At 39.3% G+C, this 22,847-nt stretch overlaps 1 protein-coding gene across 6 annotated transcripts in view; it reads left to right on the top strand.

The window, feature by feature from the left end:
• LOC105477819 (UBA domain containing 2) overlaps nucleotides 1-22,847 on the top strand; it is a 188,525-nt gene that overhangs the window by 121,375 nt on the left and 44,303 nt on the right. For all 6 annotated transcript variants that reach the window (XM_011734637.3, XM_071081081.1, XM_071081080.1 and 3 more), the window contains one exon: nucleotides 20,698-20,943. In XM_011734637.3, the coding sequence (XP_011732939.1) occupies nucleotides 20,698-20,943 (246 nt within the window). The remainder of the gene's footprint in view (nucleotides 1-20,697; nucleotides 20,944-22,847) is intronic.

The raw sequence follows: 22,847 nt of genomic DNA, 5'->3' as shown, positions 1-22,847 counted from the left end.
TCTGGTATTCTTGAGACTTGTGGTGGCTTAGGGCCATCCTGGGATTAGACTGATTCTCTGGGACACAGGTGCCAGACTCTCCCAAGTCTAGGCTCACGCAGTTAGTACTGCTGCGTGACTGAGGAAGACTTAACCAACATGAGAACAGCAAAGAAGCAGCTCATTGCTTTGATCATGAGAGCTGCCTAAGGATGTACTATTTCTTCCATGGCATATTTGTTTCACTTAGCAGTAATGGTTTTGAGTTCTGTTTTAAGTATTTTCCAAAAGCATTCAAATATTGAAGTACCTTATTATATATGCCTTCATTGTGTTAGTTACTATTAATTCTTTTATTCTCAATATTTGTCCCCTTCTTTAGTAACTCTTATGTGACTCAGTTTTTTTAAACACATTCCATTTTCTTTCTTTATTCTTTTTTTAGACTCCTGGCTTTTAGTGCTTGCTGTCTCCTCAGAAAGTTTCATTGTGTGACATTCAGTGCACTAGAATTGGAGGTTGCATTTTTCATCTCTTTGTAGTCTTTTTAAAATCTAAAATTGTATGTTAAGATCATAGTCTTTTCCAGTACACATGTTTAACAGGTAGTGGGTTAATTTAGTTAATTTAATTAAATTTAAAAAATTTAATTTTTTAATTAAAAAATTAAAAACCTGTTTTTAGTTTTTAAAAGGAATCAGACGTTTAAAATAAAATTCTTGACAAAAAAAAAAATTCCTTGTTTCAGAAGCGTGAATAGAACTACAGTATGTTTGGAATATAATTCAAAGATGATGTAGCATTTTGAAGAACCCTGCTAATAATAAACATTTCTGAGCCTTTTACAGTCATTGATTCAGCCAAAGTTACCAACCTTCTATGACAAAAAAATCTGATAAATCTTCATATTAACCTTGTTCTTTATTATTATTTTACCATAATTAGATGACTGTGTTTATTTAAAATAATTAATATTCATGAATCATAGCCAGTTTTCCTATGTTTTGTACCATAAGTGTTGGTGCTTGTTTTGAACTTAAGGAACATTTTCTTTTTTTGTCTAGAAAATTCTTATTTTTATTATGAAATATTTACTGTGATGTGGCATACTTTAGATAAGGAAGATTGTAAAAGAGAGTATCAGTATTATTTGTGAGTGTTTGATTTGCACACCACTGACTATAGGATGCAAGCCTGAGATTCACAAAGCCACAGACTGCCTATTCCAGATGGCTCTTGCTCAACATGACTTCCCCTCTTCCTTTATAGATCAAGTGACTTCCCTTTTTGGGGAGATGTTATGCTGAATAAAATACAAACAAAATAAAATTCTTACTATGCAAAAGAAATGCACAGATAATTATAATCATAGATGATATTCAGTGTTTTGGGAAATGTTACAAAACCCATTGATGAGATTTCACGTTTTAGTATTGAAACCAGTAATTCACTTAACCATGTGTGTTAAGCAGTGATTTTATTTCAATCTGGCAATTAACGTGTTTTTTAAGAGAAAGAGTATTTTTTAAACAAAGATATTTGTATGAAGCATAAGTAATTTGTTATTTGCTGTCATAGAAACCAAAAACTTTACTCATGCTTTTCTGGAAAGCTGCCAACTTTGGATTGAGCTCATTTTATTTAGCTAGGTACTGGTTGATTTATTTTGTTTAGGCTAGTTTTTTTTTTGTTTGTTTTTTTGTTTTTTAAAGACAGGCTTGCTCTGTCACCCAGGCTGGAGTGCAGTAACACGATCTTGGCTCACTGCAACCACTGCCTCCCTGGTTCAAGCGATTCTCGTGCCTCAGCCTCATGAGTAGCTGGGATTGCAGGTGCATGCCACCACGTCTGGCTACTTTTTTTGTATATTCAGTAGAGACGAGGTTTCACCATGTTGGCCAGGCTGGTCTGGAACTCCTGACATCAGGGGATCCGTCCACCTCAGCCACCCAGAGTGCTGGGATTGTAGACGTGAGCCACCACGCCTGGCCTAGACTAGTTTTTAATCTCTCCTCGGTGTCCCTTATTCTTGCATAATTATAGATATCTTTGAATATATAACTTTAAAGTATTCCACTGATTAAAATAGAAGATTGATAAATTATGTCAGTACAGTATTTTACTAGTAAGTTGACCACTTTTTATCTTCAGTGATATCACAGAAAATAACTAAATCATTTTTCTGAGTTGAGGGAGGACAGTTTTTAGCTTACAGGAGCAATAGTAAGTTAGTTTGCCAAGGATGGCTGTCAGACCTCAGTTCTATTTTGTTATCCAGTCGAGACCCCAGCTGCTGCCCAGGAAAGGTGAGGGGGATTCCCTTGTACTTACAGATTACTATAAGATTATTCACATGTATCATTGATAAATGTTTTTATGTTGCCTTTTTCCTCCTTGACAGTTCTGATTTTTAATGCAAACATTTAGTATTTAAAATAGGACTTTTCATGAAATGTTGCAAAATTGTAATTGGAAAGCTTGGCTATTACAGCCAAGTGACATATATCAGTTTAAACAAATACTTCAACATTTCAGTGACTGTATTAACTGTTCTTCTTAATGTCTGGTGAGAGACCTTCAAAAATTGAAGTCAGTCTTTATATATTCGTAATTCCACTAATTTTGTTACACATTAATACTTTTCTTTTCCTTAAAGCATTGCTTACTTACTGAACTTCATTTAAATTCTTTTTGTGGTTCTGCAGAGAGCTTTTGAGCCATCTACATCCCAGAACTTCTTCATTTTCTGCAATTTTATGAATCATAGTACTGAGTCATTACCACAGGGATGCACCCTAATTCTCAAAAGCTGAGGCCTCAGGACTGATCTGATTCTGGCATGATTAAAATAGAAAGAGCCTTCTTTTGCCGATTTTTCTTTTTATTACAGTTCACACATTTATCTTTACTTGAACCTCTTTCAAGCTGTTTGAGAGTGAATTAACAGGCTATATTCCTCAGACTTCTCCCTTCAATGCAGCCCTTCACTGTACCCATTTCCTGCATTTGTTACTTGTGTACAGTATATCAGACTTTGATTATTTCTGATCCAGCAGCCTTAGTGTAGGAAAAAAAAAAATCTGTTACACCCAAAAGTAAGATTTGGGACTTCGAATGTGGTCTGAGTTTGGATTATTTTCTGTAAGCAGTGGGGATCTTTAAAGCACTTCAAGAAGAAACACTTTACAATGGTGCCAGATTACAGAAGCCTTACCAGGGTTTGTAGATCATAGGACGGGGATAGGGAAAATGAGCCATCTGGAGGGAGTCAGGACAGCTCATTTGCGGGCTGTGATTTGCCTTTCTCTCTTCCCTCTGTAGTACTTTTAAAGACAAACAAAAAAACCCACACTACTGTCTTAAAGTAACTGTGAACAAATGGAAACAGCATAACCTGCTGTGGAAGTGTAAGCATCCTTAGAATATGTTTTGAGGCCTTGGCCTGCTTCTGGGCAAGGGATGGTAGGTGCGGGTTCCTTTGCGCCGCCTCTGCTTGTGCCCAACTCTCTTCTCTCCATGCTTCCTTTTCTCCTACTTAACCTTCTTTCCCTTAGATTGCTTCTCCATTGACCAAAGAGAGGTATAGGTAGCAGGTCAGATAACTCCTCTGATGCACAAGCCTCCCAGTTAAACTTAGATTTGGATTATTTTCTAGTAGTTTATTGAAAATGACGACAGAAGCTGCAAAGAAAAATCAAGGCTAACTGGATACAGTGGCTCATGCCTGGAATCCCAGCTCTTTGGGAGACTGAGGCAGGTGGATCGCTTGAGCCCAAGAGTTCAACACCAGCCTAGGCAACATGGCAAAACCCTGTTTCTACAAAAAACAAACAAACAAAAATTTCAAGGCTGACCAAAGCCATGAGGGTGGTGGGACTTGTAAAAGGACCATGTGTAGAAGTTGAAGATGGGTCCTTAGGAAACATCCAAATTTGGAGGGTATTTTATAATTAAAATAGCAAGTGTGATGTCAGTGCTTGTCCATTGTACACCCCCCACATACTCACATTCATGTTGACTCATCCGTATGCACTCCCTTCTCTCCTTTTTCTTCCCTCCCTCTCTATGCCACCTTTCCCTGTCCTGACAACTGGGAGCTGGGACCGACTGGAAGAAGGCTTCTATTAATATATTCTTCCTTGTGGCAATTGCAACTCAGGCCCAGGATGACAAATGGTGTTGTAGGCCGTTGTTAACACAGGGAGGTAGTGACCAGTCGACATGTGATTTCTAAATGTTCAGTGCAGAATAAATGAAATGATGCCATTGTCTTAATAAAGCTGGCAGATAGAATTGACTTATAAAATTTATAAAAATAGCTATAAAACTTTATTGTTGCAACTTACGTTCTACCTGTAGGCAAAAATCTAGCCTCCTTTCAAAGCCTTTCAAAATGTGACCTCCTCACCTACCCCTGTCACTTCTGTGAACCATACACTCCAATGACACTCAATATTTTACTGTTCCCAAACATCCACTTTCAGGATTCCGTGTCATTGTGCAAACACGTATTTTTCTTTAACAAACACACAGCACTATGTACCAGACACTTGTGGTAGATTTTTTGGTCTAGTATTTTTGTTTGTTCAAATATATTTGGTCAAAATATGTTCTGCCCCTCTCTACTGAAGCCGTCCCTATAGGGCCTCTGTGTGCCCTGTTGACATCAGGTTTTGTTCTTTGACTTACACTAGCCACTAAAATATGAGCAGAAGTGATAAATGCTTCATCTAGGCAGAAGCTTGAAGAGCCACTGCCTGGTTCCACCATTGCTCTGTCCCCTTTGACATGAGAAAAGCAGGGCCCAGAGAGGGGCTGCTCCTCAGACTCCAGAATGAAGAAGTCAAATGGAGCAGGGTTGTACCAACATGTAGCGTGAACAAGAAATAAATCTTTGTTATAAGCTACTGAAATTTGGGATAATTTGTTACCACAGTATAACTTAGAAAAAGCTGACTAATAGTACTCTTTTCTAAGCACTTTACAAATATTATTTTAATTAGTCCTTATAAAAACCCGAAGAACTCGGGACTATTCTCCCTATTTTATAGATGAAGAAACTGAGGCACAGGGAAATTAACTAAGTTATGCACTGCATAACAACGTTTTGGTCAACAACAGAGTGCGTATTCAGTGGTGGCCCTGTGGATTCTAATGGAGCATAGGTAGAAACTTGGTGTATGGCAGTCAGTGTTGGCACTGCAGATCGAGTAGGGGAAATGACTGATATTCAGTCATGGTGCTGGAACACCTGATTTTCTGTATGAAAAAAATATATATAAATAAAAATATATATCCCATCTAGGTTTGTGTAAGTACATTCTGTAATGTTCACACGATGACCAAATCACATAACAACACATTTCTCAGAATGTGTCCTTTTCGTTAAGCACCACATGACTGTAATTTGCCAGGAACACCAGCTGAAAAGTAGTGGAGACAGGATTCAAATGTAGGTAGCATAACTTTAGTGTCTATGCTCTTTTTTTTGTTTTGTTTTGAGATGGAATCTCGCACTGTCTCCCAGACTGGAGTGCCGTGGCGCGATCTTGGCTCACTGCAAGCTCCACCTCCTGGGTTCACGCCATTCTCCTGCCTCAGCCTCCCAAGTAGCTGGGACTACAGGCGCCTGTCACCCCGCCCGGCTAATTTTTTTGTGTTTTTGGTAGAGACGGGATTTCACCATGTTAGCCAGGATGGTCTCGATCTTCTGACCTCGTGATCCACCCAGAGTGCTGGGATAACAGGCGTGAGCTACCGCACCCGGCCTGTGTCTGTGCTCTTAAAAGATAGCTTTGCAGAACCACATGCAGTTTCTTCCAATTATATCCCCTCTTTCACTCAAATATCCCTTCTTCTAGGAAATCTTACTCATTTAAGTCCTGGCCCAACCTTTTTCCTGAGTCAGTCCTGACTTTATTTATGAGAGCTCCCCTCTTAAATGTTTCAGTTACAGTATGTTATTGTTGACTGTAGGTAGGGGGTTGTGCAGCAAATCTCTGGCGCTTATTGATCTTGCTTAACTGAAACTTTATGCCTGCTGATTTTTAACTCTCCTTTTTCCTCTGCCCCCAGCCCCTAGCAACCACCATTTTACTCTCTGATTCTTTGAAATTAACCATCTTATATACCTCGTATAAGTGGAATCATGCAGTATTTGTCTTTTTGTGACTGGCTTGTTTCACTTAGCATATAGGTCCTCATGTTTCATCCACGTTGTCGCATATTACAAAATGTCTTTCTTTTTGAAGGGCTGAATAGTATTGCGTTGTATGCATGGACCACATATTCTTCATCCCTTTATCTATCGATGGGCACGTAGGTTGTTTCCGCGTGTTGGCTATTGCAAATAACGCTGCAGTGACGTGAGAGTGCAGAGACCTCTCTGAGATCCTGATTCATTTCTTTTGGATGTATACCCAATAGTGAGATTGCCAGATCATGTTAGTTCTATTTTTAATTTTTTGAGGAACCTCCATGCTGTTTTCCATAGTTGTATCATTTGCATTTCTGCCAGCTGTGTACAGGGGTTCCAGTTTTCCCCACATCCTCACCAACACTTGTCTTTTGGTGTTTTTTGTTTTTTTATAGTAGCCATCCCAGCAGGTGTGAGGTGATACCACATTGTGGTTTTGATTTGCATTTCCCTGATGGTTAGTGACACTGAGCATTTTTTCATGTACCTATTGGCCATTTGTATGTCTTCTTTGGAGAAATGTCTATTTAGGTCCTTAGCCCATTTTTAAACTAGGTTATTAGTTTTTTGGTATTGAATTGTAGGAGAGTCCTTTTAGTTTATAGGAATTATATGTTATTCTTCATAATCTTCACTGCCTAGCACAATGTCTATTTGATACACATTCTAAAAATAATTTTTTAGTTTAAAAACTTAATAGTGTCAAAAATAATTTCTGTGTTGTAAAACATTATACTACATGATTGTCAGGATGCTTGCAACGTGTACTGCCTTACTAGGTTCTTGATGTGTTCTCTATAGTGGTAGAGTACCTGGACTGTCTATTTTAAAGATAGGGAGGCTGAGGTTCAGGTTGCACGAATGATGGGTGGTAGAGCCAGGACAAAGGCCAGGTGTTCTGCTCCAGGCCCAGGGAGTCCAGCACCTTACACTGCACATTTCAAGGCTCTTGTCCATGTCTGTTCCAGCCACAAGATGCACAGACAGTTATTCTTAAAGTTTCCCTTAGCCACACCACTAGGATGAGGCCCCATTCATCAGCAATGGAGACATGATTCTGGAGGGCAATCTTGGGTATGGAGAGGTTTTCAAAGTCCCCAGAGGCCCTGAAAGACACAATCAACAACTTTTTGCAGCCTTCTGTATGCTGACCAATAGCCAAGGAAATTTTTTTCTCATTAGCAGTCTCTATTTTCTTCCTAATATGAAGAATGTGGCCTATAGCTGTGCTTTCTCTTCTAAAATCATCAAGATATTTAACTGGTCGTCTCTCCATGCTTAGTTGAAAGTGCAGCTTAAACCTCACCTTCAGCAAACTCATTGTCTTGCATTTCTTGCATTGTCCTACTCAATCTGAAGTAAAGAAACATTTAGAGAAAACTTAAAGGATAATTTAAAGTATATTAGGCTGGTTTAGTAGAGTTACTGATTAAAGGAAAAAGAAGTGGAGATAAGGAAGAGGTTGCCAAGAAACACCCTTACTTATACATTGTAGAGATTACTGGTAGATTATCATGTCCGTTGCAGCACAGAACATTTTCCCATGGGGTCTTCGCATTGTCTTTTTATCAAGAAATTAAAATTTTTTCATCAGTTTTGATTATCTCTTTAAACTGTGTAGTTTTGTTTTTTGGTTTTTGGTTTCTCTCTCTCTCTCTTTCTCTCTCTCTCTCTCTCTTTCTCTCTCTCTCTCTCTCTCTTTCTCTCTCTCTCTCTCTCTGTGTGTGTGTGTTTAATGTAAGTGTCCAATGTTTGTCTTTGGGGACTGACTGTGTTGATATTTCCTTTCTGTCTCTGGGAAGGGACTATGGTAAAATTGACATGTGTTGTTTTGAATTTATTTATTATTTATAAACAGCATAGGATGTTATCAAAGGTCTTCTCATGTTAGTTTATGTTGATAGCTGAGAACATTTTCAAAGCAGCGAAGTTTTTTGTTGTTAAAAGCTTGTTTTTGTTCTGCTAAAATCCTACCTCTTATAAAATTTAAAAGATTTATGTATCTATTTTAGATCTTTCTAGATCTTCACATTCTTTTTTATTAAAAAATTCTTTTTCCGTTTTTTTGTTTATTAAGATGTTATTTACATACAATAGAACTCACCAATTTTAAGTGTATAGTACGTTGAACTTTGGTAGTTGTATACAGTCGTGTACTCACCACCATAATCAGCATGGAAAGCAGTCTCCTCACCATGAATGGTGTCTTCATGCCCCATGCTGTCTTTCCCCACATCTAACTGCCAGCCCCAGGTAACCACCAATCTTCATGTCATTATAGTTTTGCCTTTGCTGGAATTTCATATACTTAGTATTGTATAATATGAAGTATTTTGTGTTTTACTTCTTTTATTTGAACATGATGTTTCTGAGATTCACCAATTTTTTAAATTAATTTTTCATTTATTGTATTAAGTAACAATTAATAGATTAAGTATTAGTCTATAGTATGGATGCAGCATATACCATACTTTGTTTATCCATTCACCAATTGATGGACGTTTGATTTGCTTCCAGGTTTGGATTATTATGAATAATGCTGCTATGAACATCTGTGTACACATTTGTGTGTGGGCATATGTTTTCCTTCTTTAGGAACGGAATTGCTGGGTCATATGAAAAGTGTATATTTGACATTAGAAAATATGACCATGTTATTTTACAAAATGGCTCTACCATTTTGCATTTCCACCATCAATGTATGAAACTTCCAAATGTTCTACACCCTTGTCAACACTTGATATTGTCAGTCATTTTAGCTTTAGCCGCTCTTTTGGGTATGCAGTGGTATCTTGTGGTTTTAATTTGCATTTCTCTAATGATTCATGAAGTTGAGCATTTTTTTAATGTGCTTAGTGGTCATTTGCATATCTTCTTTTGTGACGTATCTGTTCAAATCTTTTATCCATTTTGTTCATTGGGCTATTTATCTTTTAATTGAGTTAAAATAATTCTTTGTATATTCTGAATATAAGCTCTTTGTTGGACATGTTTTATGAAAATTGTATTCCAATCTGTGGCTTATCTGTTACCAAAAAGCAAAATTTTAAAATCTTGATTCATTCATTGTTAACTGATTTTTAAAATAGTTTGTGCTTTTGATGTTCTTTTTAAGAAATCTTGGCTAATCCAATGTCACAAAGATTTTCTCCTATATTTTCTTCTAGAATTTAATAGTTTTTGCCATTTCATTTAGGTCTATGATCCAGTTTGAGTATAATTCTTTTGAGGTAAAGGGTAAGATTTATTCTTTTCCACACAGATACTCAGTTGTTCCATTACCAGTTATTGAAAAGACCCTTTTCTCCATTGCATGGCCTTGGCACCAAAACTCAGTTGACCAGTGTAGGTTTATTTCTTGACTCTTTTCTTTCCTAATTATCTATATATCTGTCCTTATGCCAATACCACACTGCACTGATTACTCCAGCTTTATGGTAAGTCTTGCAATCAGGCAATATAAGTCCTCCCACGTTGTTTTTCTTTTTTAAAACTGGTTTGCTTATTTTAGGACATTTACTTTTAATATACATTCTACAGTCAGCCTGTAATTTCTTCAAAAAAGGGGAAAAAGTCAAGATTTTGCTTGGGATTACATTGAAACATTAGATCAACTTGGGAAGGATTGCCGTGGTAATGGTTGTTAAGTGTTTCCACAGATTCTTTTATGCATCAAGAGATGGAGCTTATTTTTCCTCTGCTAGAGTTTGAGCTGTACTTGGTGATACTTATAATGAATAGAATGTGGCAAAAATGATGGAATGTGACTCCCAAGAGCAGATCATAAAAGACACAGCTACTTTGATCTTGCTCCCTCCTGGATTACTTGCCCTTGGGGAGCCCGTCTGCCATGCCATGAGGACACTTAAGCAGACCTGTGGAGAAGTCCACATGGCCAACAGTGTGGCCTCCTGCCAGCAGTCAGCACTAACTTGCTAGGTGTGTTTTTGAGCCACCTTGGAAAGTTATCCTCCAGTGCCAGTCAGGTCTTCAGATGAATGCAGATAGGCTGACATCTTGACTGACTACAGCCTCATGAGAGACCTTGAGCCATAACCACTCAGCTGAGTTACTCCCACATTCCTGCCCCCACAGAAACTGTATGGATAATAGATGCTTATTGTTTTAAGCCACTGAGTCTTGGGTAATTTGTTGCTCAGTAATCAACAGCTAATACAACAATCTTAACAGCACTGAGTTCTCCAACTCATGAACATAAGTCTCTACATTTATTTAGCTCTTCTTTAATTCCCTTTTGCAGTTTTTAAATTTTCAATGTATAGGCCTTGCACATCTTTCATTAGATGTATTCCTAAGTAATTCTGGTATTTTGATGCTATTATAATTGGAATTGGTTTTATAAATGTTTTCCCAATTGTTTGTCACTAGCGTATAGAAATACAGTTGATTGGCCGGGCGCGGTGGCTCATGCCTGTAATCCCAGCACTTTGGGAGGCCAAGGCGGGCTGATCACAAGGTCAGGAGTTCAAGACTAGCCTGACCAACATGGTGAAACCTCATCTCTATTAAAAAATACAAAAATTAGCCAGACTTGGTAGTGGGCACCTGTAATCCCAGCTATTCAGGAGGCTGAGGCAGGAGAATCCCTTGAACCTGGGAGGCCAAGGTTGCAGTGAGCTGAGATCATGCCACTGCACTCCAGCCTGGGCTACAGAGTAAGACTCTGTCTCAAAAAAAAAAAAAAAAAAAAGAAAAGAAAAAAAGAAATACGGTTGATTTCTGTATTTCGTTTTTGTGTCGTGCAACTTTTCTAAATGTGTTTATTATTTCTGGTAGCTTTTCTGTGGATTCCTTAGAGTTTTCAACGTAGATGGTCTGTGTCATCTGGAAATAAATTTTATGCGTTTATATGCTTTATTCTTTCCCAATTTGTGCCTTTTATTTTTCTTTATTATGCTAGCTAAGACCTCTAATAGAATATTAAATAAAAGTGGTGAATGGATATCCTTGCTTCTTCCTGGTCTTAGATGGAAAACATTGAGTTTTTCACCATTGAGGCTGTATCTATAAATCCACAAATCTTTTAGATCTTCACATTCACTTTTAGTTTATTGTTTTTCATCAAAAGTAAGAAATGAGTTTCAACTGAAATAAGCCCATATTTTTATTTTTCATTTGTTGAATCCATTTAAGAAAGTGCCTGTAACTTTTCAAGGAGGATGGTCTCCATGTTAAAATAGATATTAGAAGGTGTTTGTTTACATATAAGCACCTGATTATGGTTTTCTCCATGTGCTAGAGACTCTGGTTGCCTCCCAGTGTATTTCTGAGCCAGCAGTGCCTCCAGCTGAGATCACATATCTCAATATCCTTCATATCTCAGTCTGACCACTGGATTAAGTCCTGGCATCCTGGCCATTGAAGTATAAACACACATATTCGTGAGACTTCTGAGAAGGCTCCTTAAAGTCGCCTTTTGTCCTTTTTGTCCTTTCTTATTTTTTTCTTCTGACTGCTTTGACTATAGTTAAGATGGTTGGAGGTTTTTAAATACAAAGGTAAAATAAACTTCTCTTGTATATAAGCCACTGTTGTTTGAAGTTTTCTACTTAGCATAGTTGACCTAATCCTCCTCATGCATGGTTTCCCAAAAGGAAAAGCCTAGAGCAGATTTCTAAGACAGTATGTGAGAAATGAATGATCTGCGATTAGCCTAATTATTTCTGTCTCTATTCCAATTTGGTTTTCCAAGAATCAGAAGGATAGCCAGCATTTTAATTGGGTACCTCAAAATTTTTTAGTTTAATATTTCTATTCCCTCATATGAGAGAGAAAAGCTATAGAAAATTCAATCTGAATCAATTTTGCACTTAAAGAATAACAAGTCTCAGAGTAACTGCGAAAGGCACCTGGTTCTGTCTCTCATGAAAAGAATAATCTTTTTAAAACGTTTCACAAATGGCAGAAATAACTTTGGGCATCTCTAATTTGCATTCGCATTCTTGGGATAATAAATTAGGGAAGGTACAAAGTTCCCTTATTCTCTCTCTAACATTTTCAGTGCAGAAGAAGGAATAGGAAAATGTAAGATGCATCAGGGCAGGGATCTTTCTGTTTTGCTCTCTACTGTGTTCCAGTGTTTAGAACATAGGCTGGCACATGTTAGCATTGAGTAAATATTTGTTGAGTGAATAAATGAGGTCTCAGTGGGTCTGGTTACCACAGGCCTTGAGGGCACACAAAGTCTGTGTGCTGGGGCTCATTTGCAAGGGGACATTTATTCCTTTGGCTGCTCCTTGTCATGCAGAGGCAATATCATGCTCCTGGGAAAGCAGCCCCCTAGGTTTGTCCTGTTGTCCCAGTAGATGGTCGGTTTCTTGAATGTGGGACTGGTGGTTGGCCCAGCTTGCCTTGTGGGTTTTTGTTCAGCCACAGTTGGCCAAAGAAAGCAGTCGACACCTGTGTGTCATTGCAAAGTCATGGTTTCTAACCTTTGCCTGTTGTGGTTTCAGGCTAGTACTAAACAGGACCAGAGGACAGTTGAAGTTTACTGTCTGTGATTAAGAGTGTTTTGCATGTTTTCTACCCAGCAAATTAAATTATTTGCCTGATGAGCATTATTTCATGATTCCCTTCCTAAAAGGGCTAAACATCTGGAAAATCTGAAGAACAGTGTAATCGATGTCCATGTTTGTTAGTGGACTAAGAGAAAAGCATTTCCTCTTGCCTTACATTCTCAGACTTACAAGGTCCCAGCTTCCGCTCTTGGCATATGGGGTTCTGCTCCCTGTGACGCGGAGCCAGCCTGGGTTTTTGGCCTAGAATCTCAGCTGGATGTGGGCCAGGGGTTCTCTGGTTGCGTGACCATGTGTCCCCTTTCCTAGACAGGGTTTCTGCTTCCTGTTGCCCAAGTGCTCAAACTCCAGCTCGAGCTTGTCTTCCCAGGCATATGCTCCTTGTTCCTTTTTGCTTTATCTGGTCATCCTGCACTGACCCCTTGCCTGCCAGAGACTGCACCACTGCTGCCTTCTTTTTCAGTGGCCCCTCCGTTTCCTCTTTGGCTTCCCCAGCTCTGAGGGCCTGCAAGACCTCCTTGGTAGAGCTCCCCTAGTCCCTTGACACACAAATCCAAGCATATGGTCTTTTTCTAAAGCCTGCTTTTCACAGGGTCTATGGATTTCAAGAAAACTCTCTCATTCAGAAGACCCAATGTAAAAAAGGTTTATGAGATAATGAAAATTAGGTCAGCCATGGTGGCTTACACCTGTAACCCCAGCACTTTGGGAAGCCAAGATGGGAGGATCACTTGAAGCCAGGAGTTTGAGACCAGCCTGAGCAACATGGCGAAACCCCATCTCTAGGGGGAAAAAAAAAAAAAAAAAAAGAGAGATAATAAAAATTAAAATTAAAAATAATGTGTAAATTTAAGGTAGTGTTATAATAACTGATGCTCTCTCAAAGCTTTTGGCAGTAATTAAGTGATTACTTAATGAGTTAATGCCAAAATCTAATGTAATTATTTTTGTCCATATTTCCATAGAATAGGGTTTTAAGCACTTTATGTTTTACTCCTCTGTGAAAATCTCAAAACATTGTGCAGTAGCACTTTATTTGACAACTTGAGGTCTTGCTGGTGTGCCATTGGCATGGACAAGTGAACTGTCTATCTTTTATCATATGGGAAAGTATAAACTTGGAACCAAAAAGAGTGCATAACTTTCCAATTTCCTTTAAAAGGATCTAAGATAATGTATGTATTTTTGTGGAGCATTTGTTAATTCACCATTCACCCAGGAAGTACTTAGAGTACCATGTGCCAGACCCTCTTCTAAGTGCAGAGGCCAAGTAGTGTTCAAAAGCAACCCAAATCCTCCCCATTCAGAGTTTATATTTAGATAGATAGGATAGAACTGTAAGCAGATGAACACAAAAGCCCTACTTCCCTGCCGGAATTTGCAGTCTTATTTTTGTTTATTACTGGGTGGAGGATCCATATTCTTCACAGACTGGTCCTGCTGAAATGGAATACATAGTTTTGTGAGTATATACTCATGTCTCATTGTCATTGTGGGGGCAGGGACGGCATGGACGGGAGTGTGAAGATCTTTAACCTTCCTCAGTTTCTTAAGGTTGTCTGTGGCCTCCCCCCATAAATTAAGAGCTTCTACCAAATTGTGAGCTCCTTAAATACTGACGAAAACTGCATTTTCATTATATTTTTCTTAATTTATTTAAAAATATGATTTAAAAAAAATTAGCAACAGGGTCTTGCTCCGCCACCCAGGCTGGATGCAGTGGTGCAATCACAGCTCACTGCAGCCTCGAATTCTTGGGCTCAAGGGATCCTCCCACATCAGCCTTCCAAGTATCTGGGACTGCCGGCATGCACCACCATGCCCAGCTGATTCTTTTTATTTATTCTTATTTTTTTGTAGAGATGGGGTCTTGCTCTGTTGCCCAGGCTGGTCTTGAACTCCTGGCCTCTAGTGATCCTCCTCCTTCAGCCTCCTAATGTGCTGGAATTACAGGCGTCAGCACAGAAGAACCAACATTGTATTGTTGAGCTTTTAAGGTATATAGGTGTAACATATGACGGAAGTAGCGCAGTGGATGGGAAGACATTACATGGAACTACAGTAAGTCTTAACTTTGTCAGTAGGTTCTTGGAAATTCCAACTTTAAGCAAAACATCATGCAAATAATGTCATTTCATTCAGCATCTTTTCATTATAGCATTGGAAGACAAAATTATACTTTGTTTCAGTTAAAGTTGGAGTTTCCAAGAACCTATCAGTGAGTTAAGTGAGGACTTACTGTAGGGTCTTGCAAGCTTCTCCTGTTTTGTATGAAGTAATTCAGTATTAACTCTACATACATTATGCTCAATTTTGAATGCATATTATAATTTCTAGGGCAAATATGTGGGGAAAAATACAGTGATATATAACTGAAAAAAACCGAAATACTAAATAATATTTCATAGTACAAAAGAACGTAGGAAAGGGGGAGTAAAGAGTAAAAAACAGTTGAGACAGACGGAAACCAAATAGCAAAATCCAGCTATTCAATCAAATACATTAAGTATGAATAATAGCTAAACACTCCAATCAAGAGGTAGAGATTGTCAGACTAATTTAAAAGAAAAAAATTGCCATATGCTATCTACAAGACACACTTTAAATACAAAGTCACGAAAAAAGCCTGAAATTAAAAGGATGAAGATATATTATGGAGACAGTAAGCATAAAAAAAGCTGAAATGGCTGTATTAAGATCAGACAAAGTAGATTTCTCTATGAGTATTACTAAAGACGCAGCAGAATACTTTGTTGTGACGAGAGGGTCAGTTGTGTTTGTGTGCCTAATAACAGCGTCCACAAACAGGAACAGCTTCCAGATACATGAAGTTAAAATAGCTAATGGGAGCAATGAACAAATCAACAATCACAGTTGGATGCTTTGAGACCGAAAAATAAAAATGTTTAATTTTGTACTTAATTCAAATCTCACAGCTCTAATTTGTCTTATATTTTTAATATTTTGTTATGTTTATAACATTTTGCTGCTTCTGCTGAAATCAGTGTAATGCTGATATATACCCCATTTTCTGTTTTATAGCAGATCTTCAGAAAAGGGATTTCTACTTCCTTACCTCCAATTCATTACTGTTTTTTTTTTCCATATTGACTTGATGTATCTCTCTTCATTAAAAATATGTATTTGTTACAAAGAATGCCACTCCCTACCCCCTACTGTGTCCCCCATCACCCCTCTACAGCAAAGGCTACTTTCTGTGATTCTGTAGTTACTGCAGACAGATGTGTGCACAAACAGCATAGACTATTATTTTGTTTTTTGAAATTTTGCAAGAAGATAAGCGCAACATGTGATACCTCTTTTGTGTATTTTTCATTCCACTTTAAACACGTCAGTACACACACATGGAGTTCATCTGGATGGCTGTATAGTACTGTGTTGTATGGATAACCCACTCTTCAGCTGTTCCCCTCCTGGGGATGATTTGTTTCTGCTTCCTGTCTCTCTCATGCAGGGCTGCAGTGGAATGTGCCTCAAAGCACATGGCCGCTCTACTTGGTGTTGCCACATTGCTCCCCAGAGGCACCATAGCTTCACCTTCCCTTGGGACTGTGTGAGAGTTCTCAGTTCCCTCCATCCTTACCAAAACCTCACACCTGGAATCCCAGCACTTAGGGAGGCAGAGGCAGGAGGATGCTTGAGCCCAGGAGTTCAAGACCTGCCCGGGCAACATGGCGAGACCCCATTCGCCACAAAATGGAAAAAAAAAAAAAAAGAGATAAAACTGGATGATAGACGTTTTTGCCAGTTGTTGCTGTATTTAAGATTGCTCATTTTAGATTTCAGTCCCTTAAAAACAAGTGAGGATAAACATCTTTCCATGAGTTTGTTAGCCATTTGAGTTTTCTCTTCTGAAATTACCTATTCATATGCTTTTAAAACTGGGCTTTTTCTTACACATTTTTAGGGTTTCTTGATATGTTCTGAATGCTGCCTTGGTTGGCTGTATGAATTCTGAGTACCTTCTTCAGGCCTCTTACTTGTGTTTTCACTTCATTTATGGTAGCTTTTGGCATACTACAGCTTTTAAATTGTAAAGTAGACCAATGTGTGTTTTTTAGTTTGTACCTTATGTTTCTTATTTTAAAATATTTCGACACCCCAGTGCCAAAAAGGTATTCCTTCTGTATTTTGTGCAGAAAGACTTACAATTTTATGAACTCTATTTGAGTTCTTATTCCATTGCAAGTTTATGTTTGGTGTCAGGAAGGGGCCCTGTTCTGTCTCTTCCTCGTGTATAGCCCATGTGCCCCTTCCCTCCCAGTCTACCCATGTCTGCTGAATACCAGGTGCCCTTACACTGGGGATCCTATTTCTAAGCTCTTGTTCTCTTGGTCTATTTAAGTAACCCTAGATAAAGACCACACTGTTTTAGGTAGCCCAACTTTATAGTATGTCTTGAAATCTGATAGGACTTATGCTTCTTTAAAATTGCCTTGCCTTTTCTGGATTTTTTATTTCTTTGTCTTTTAACTCTTAATTGTGATGAATAACACAAACTGTAACTGTCACGAAGCTGTGTAAATCACTATAAAGCAAATATATCCATAATCTACTATGCAGGTAGAGACCATGCCTGGCCAGCCCCACAGCCCATGGTGCCCCCCTTCCTTCCCACCTCTCTCCTGTGACCCCTTTCCCCTTCTTTCGCCCTCCCTTCTGTGACCCCTCCTAGCACACACCATCATCATCTTTGCGCTTTGCTGTCTCGTTTTACTGCTTAGTGTGTGGTTTAGGTTAATTCATTCACAGAAGTGGAATCATGTTTTCAGGCTTTGGGTCTGGCTTCTTTCTCCCAACATGGTGTTTTTAAAAAGCAAACCTTAAATATTCGGCATGAATTTGAGGACTGGCATTTACGTTCCAACAAAACACCCTGTTAAGATTTTATTTTGAATGATATTTAATTTACATATTAATTTGATGAAAATTGGTATCTTAACAGTTTTGCATCTTCCTATTCATGGAACTGGTATCTTTATTATCACTAGGGTTGGTTTTGAAAAAATATCCCTTACTATCTTTTTCATTTTTTTCTGTCAAGGCCATATATATATATATATATTTCCCAAGTATCTTATAGTTTTTGTTGCTGTTATTTGCTAACAGTTTATTTTTTCTTTCCAAACAGTCTGTATTTTATCCCTGGTTGCTTTTCTTTTAAGGATTTCTTTCTTTTGTTTCACCACAGTGAATCTAGATGTAAATTTCATTTTAACATTCTTTTAGGGACTCTTGCACTTTTATCCTGAGGATTTATATTCTTTATTTATTCTAGAAAACTCTCAGCTGTTTATCTCTTTAAATATAATATCCATATTCCCTCTGTTGGCTTCTTCTGGAACCCCTATGCTGACAGCCCCATGAGATGCACATAGTCTGTCTGTGCAGAGGCCTTGGCCTTCCCTACCCACATGGACCCTCCTTGATTCATGCCCTGCAGAGCTTTCCCTTCTCTCTGTGGAGGAGAGAAAGGGTACATGGAGCATGAGGAGGAACTGGGGTGCCTCTTACCCAGACTTAAGTAACCCTCCTTCCACAGGGCCTAGACCCTCTAGTCCAGGGGTATCTAGTCTTTTGACTCCTCTGTGACACATTGGAAGAAGAATTGTCTTGGGCCACACATAATATACACTAACACTGATGATAGCTGATGAGCTTTAAAAAAAATTGCAAGAAAATCTCATAACTCTTTTTGGTTTTTTTGTTTGTTTGTTTTTGTTTTTTGAGACAGAGTCTCGCTGTGTCGCCCAGGCTGGAGTGCAGTGGCACAATCTGGACTCACTGTAACCTCCACCACCCAGGTTCAAGCGATTCTTGTGCTTCAACCTCCTGAGTAGCTGGGACCACAGGTGTGCACCACCACGCCTGGCTAATTTTTGTATTTTTAGTAGAGACGGGGTTTCACCATGTTGGTCAGGCTGGTCTCAAACTCCTGGCCTCTTGTGATCCACCCACCTTGGCCTCCCAAAGTGCAGGGATGACAGGTGTGAGCCACTGCTCCTGACCTTGTAATGTTTTAAGAAAGTTTACAAATTTGTGTTGGACCACATTGAAAGCTGTCCTAGGCCACATGTGGCCCATGGGCCTCAGGTTGAACAAGCTTGCTCCAGTCCCTGTGCTTGTCTGAGTCCCACAGGACTCTCTGCAGGCATTTGGACTTAGCTGCTTATATGCAGAGTGGTTTATAATCACTTGATAAGCTTTCTATTTTGTTAGCATGGTTCAGGATTAGTTTCTAGTTTCACGGACCTTGGAGTTTGTTTCTGTCTTCATTTTCTTTGTTGTCTTATACTATTTTTGAGAGAAGGGGCACAGAAATTATTTGAAACCAGAAGTTGTCCACCATTTACTCTTCAGCCCTCTACAGTTTGTCTTTGGTACCAAAACTGTTCTTGTAAACACCTTATCAAACACCTCCATTTGCGACATCCAGTGGCTAGTTCTGTCTTACTTAGCAGCTGCATTCGATGTAGCTGACCATCCCTATCTTAAAACACTTCTTAGCTTGAACTCTTCTATTTCCTTTCTCTTCACTGGCAGCCCCGTCTCAGATTTCCTTACTGGCGTTTCCTACTCTGTCCGTCCGTAGAATATTAGTACACTCCTGGGTTCAGTCCTTAGTCCTGTTCTCTCTTCTACTGTATCTCCCCCACCCCCATTTTATCTCTTCTAGTCCCATTACCCTAAATGTCACATCATATCCAGTGACTCCGAAATCCTTATCTCCACCTTTTCCTTTAGTTCTAGAATTACATAGCCACTTGCCCACTCAGTGGCCCCCCAAGATACCTGATAGACACTCCCAAGCTCGGGCTGCACAGCATCTGCTGCTTTCTCTGCCTGACGTGTTCTTTCCCCAGTTTGTCAAGTCATGGGCACCCCATCATCCTTAAGATCTTCACTCAAGTATCACTTTCTCCGAGGGCACCCCTGATGTCCCCTGCCGCCCCCAGAGTAGGTTCATGCCCCAAGTCACTTTATTTCTTTCCCAGTACTTGGCGGAAATAGTTTACGTGTTGACTGGATTACTGCCTGTTCTCCACATTGACTGCTATGAGCCCTGTGAGAGTGGGGCCTTGCTTATCTTGTTCTCTGCTGTATTCTAAGTTCCCAGAACAGTGCCTGGTGTATAACACAGTCTCAAAGAATTCTTTCCAATTCATCAATTTAAATTTTATTATTAAAACATTGAAGTATACTTACATTAGAAAGTTGTCAAATATGTTCTAATTTGATCTTCTAATCCTAAGAATGAAATTCACATCAAGATTTTTTTTTTTTAAACAAAGGAATAGCCATAGTCATTTTTAGCTAGAAAATCATAGGACGCCTTGAGACTTCTGTAACCTTACATTATAAATGACCTTCAAGATGAAGACAGGGTTGGTTTATAAATGGAATTGTTCATTGCTAACTAATGTTGGTGAGGATTTTAAATATCTAGAAAAATCAGTACTTGAAAAACTGATTAAAACACTATGTAAATAAAAACCAAGATTTTAGATTGTGTTTATTCTCTGATAAATTGATCGTGTGACTGGGTCAGCTGAGACATGGCAGTTGTTTTCTGCTGGTGTCTCTGCGATGGCCATCTGCCAACAAAGGTAACCACAGAGTCAGTACAGTGTGAAAGTGTTTCAATAATCAGATCTCTTACTCCTTTTTAAAAAATGAAGACAGTGTCTTGACAATCTTTTACCTGAACTTTGTATACTAAATGATTAGAATTTTGCTAGCTCTTCTAATTCAATAAAAAACAATTTTGTTTTACTGAGTAAATTCAGTTTTGTGTTGATTTGTACTGCTTAGTGTTCTGTGGTAGAGGATTTTGCTTATTGCCTAACACGCTGTGACTAAGAAGAACACTGTGTGCGGTGTTTGGAGGCTGCTGATTTTTGTGTCATGTACATTTTTTAAAATGATACTACATTTAATCAATCACATTGGACGTTTTTCTTTTAGATGTCCGGTCTGTGCTACAACAGCAAAATGTTCCAGGTGCATCAGGTGCTCTGCATCCCCAGCTGGATGGCAAAATTCTTTTCTTGGACACTTGAACCCATCTTCTCTTCTTCAGAACCCACCAGCGAAGCCAGAATTGGGATGGGAGCCACGCTAGACATCCAGAGACAGCAGAGGATGGAGCTGCTGGACCGGCAGCTGATGTTCTCTCAGTTTGCACAAGGGAGGCGACAGAGACAGCAGCAGGTAAAAGTGATAATAATCACTAAAAATTTAGAAATTCTCAGTGGCCCCAGCAAATCTTTCCTCTGTGATTGCATGTGAGATAGAGACTACATTTTATTCCAGTGCCTTGCAGGCGGATTTTGACATTTCCAAAGAGAATGTAGGTCTCTGTTAGTGGCGATTCTTAGTTTTTTAAGAAGGTAAAAAATAAATTGTAGTTGAAAGATTGGTCAAACTGGACATTCTTTTTCCACCTATATTAGATAAGCATGACTTCTTAGAGAAACACCAACCTAGTTAACAAGATGTGCTATTTATCTGTTTTTATAATCTTGTAAAAGCCACAGTGTCTTCCTGTTAAAATGCTAATCATATGCCATGGAGTGAAGAACAAATGTAAAACTTCTTGATTTTCCTTAATTGAAATGAAGAGAATATGAAGGTAAGAAGATTTTCAATGGAACAACCAAGGAGTAGATTTTAAAAATGCTGTGTTTTCTCAACCTTGCTATCAATAATCAGAAACTATTGCACATTTGTCTACAAATACTGCATCCAAACAATCTGATACCACACTTGTCTTCCATGGGCAGCGAAGGAAGGAGGGTTAGTGCACATCAGGCTAAAACCTCAGGCCTGATCTTTCTAGGACACTTCTGTGAGCCAGCCTACAGGGCTCCCCATTTTTCGCCTCTACCTTCTTTATCCCTGGGGTAGTTGTAAACCATACAATTACCTCTGCCATCTCTCTGTCTCCCACTAGCATTAGATGCAAGAAGTAGGTCTGCAGATCTCACGATGGTTTGGAGAAGTGAAATCAGGTTTGAGGTCCTTAGAGTCTCATTGGAGATGCAGGTCCCAGAGTTTATATTGGGATGGGAGGAAGGGGGCACCTTATCAGGTGCAGAGTCTACAAGAGAAAGAGAGAAGCAGAAGTTGTTTCTTAAAGATGTGCTTGAATTTGAGTGACTCTGGAACATGCCATAAAGATGCTCATGATGTATTTAAAGCTGGAGGATGGACATCTCTGTCTTGGAGATGTGGACGCTACATATATATGTAGGTGATGGAGTCACCTCTGTAGGGGTGAGAGCTGAGAGCCGAAAGCAAAGAACTAGTAAGTTCTGTAAGAGAAGAACTACATCCAAGGTGAACACAGGCTACAGATGAAGCCTTGTATTTAGCAGGAGGTAAATCCTACAAGGAAACAGAGAAGAGCGAAAGGTATGAGAACGCAGAATGATCAAGGTCAGAAAAACTGAGTAGTGATTGAGTATAAAGGTAGAGGCAAAGAGCTTATGAGGGGGTGTTCTGATGTTTCTGGCCTAGATAATCTTGAAGATAGAGGACTGATAGTTCCATTTCACCAATATCAAAAGAGCAGATTTGGGGGAAATATGTTGTCTGAGATACCTTGGGAGTCCTGGGAGGAGATTCTCCATTGGAGAGCTTTGAATTTGTACTCATAAGCAAACCAGAGAAGCTGCATTTCTCAGATTGGCCTCCTCAGGAAGATTTTTATACAAGGAGTTTAAGAGAGAACACTGTCAGCATACAGTCACATCGCAGGGTTAAGGCTTCAGTGTGTGAATTTGGGGCAGGGGCAAGGGGTGGGGGACAATGTGTTCCATAACACTGCAGGGTGGAAAGGGCCCAGCATCGTCTTGGTGCTGTGTGACTGTTCTGCTTGCGGACGGTGGTTATCCGGTGCATGCAGTCTCTGTGGGTGCCAGGTTGGATGCTCCATAGTGGCAGGAGATAGGTCGGTCTGGGTGAGGGGACCGCACATTGCTCTGTGCCGCCACTGTGGCCGTCCATTCGTGTGCCAGCACTGGGTTATCTGGCGATGGAGCCACGGCCATTCTGCCCACCTTCCACTTGGTGCCTTTTCGGTGGTGGATGCCCGTGGTGGGCACTACCTGCAA

This window comes from Macaca nemestrina, chromosome 16 (genome assembly GCF_043159975.1).
Source record: "Macaca nemestrina isolate mMacNem1 chromosome 16, mMacNem.hap1, whole genome shotgun sequence".
Classification (NCBI taxonomy): domain Eukaryota; kingdom Metazoa; phylum Chordata; class Mammalia; order Primates; family Cercopithecidae; genus Macaca; species Macaca nemestrina.
This window is presented reverse-complemented; position numbering and strand designations above follow the sequence as displayed.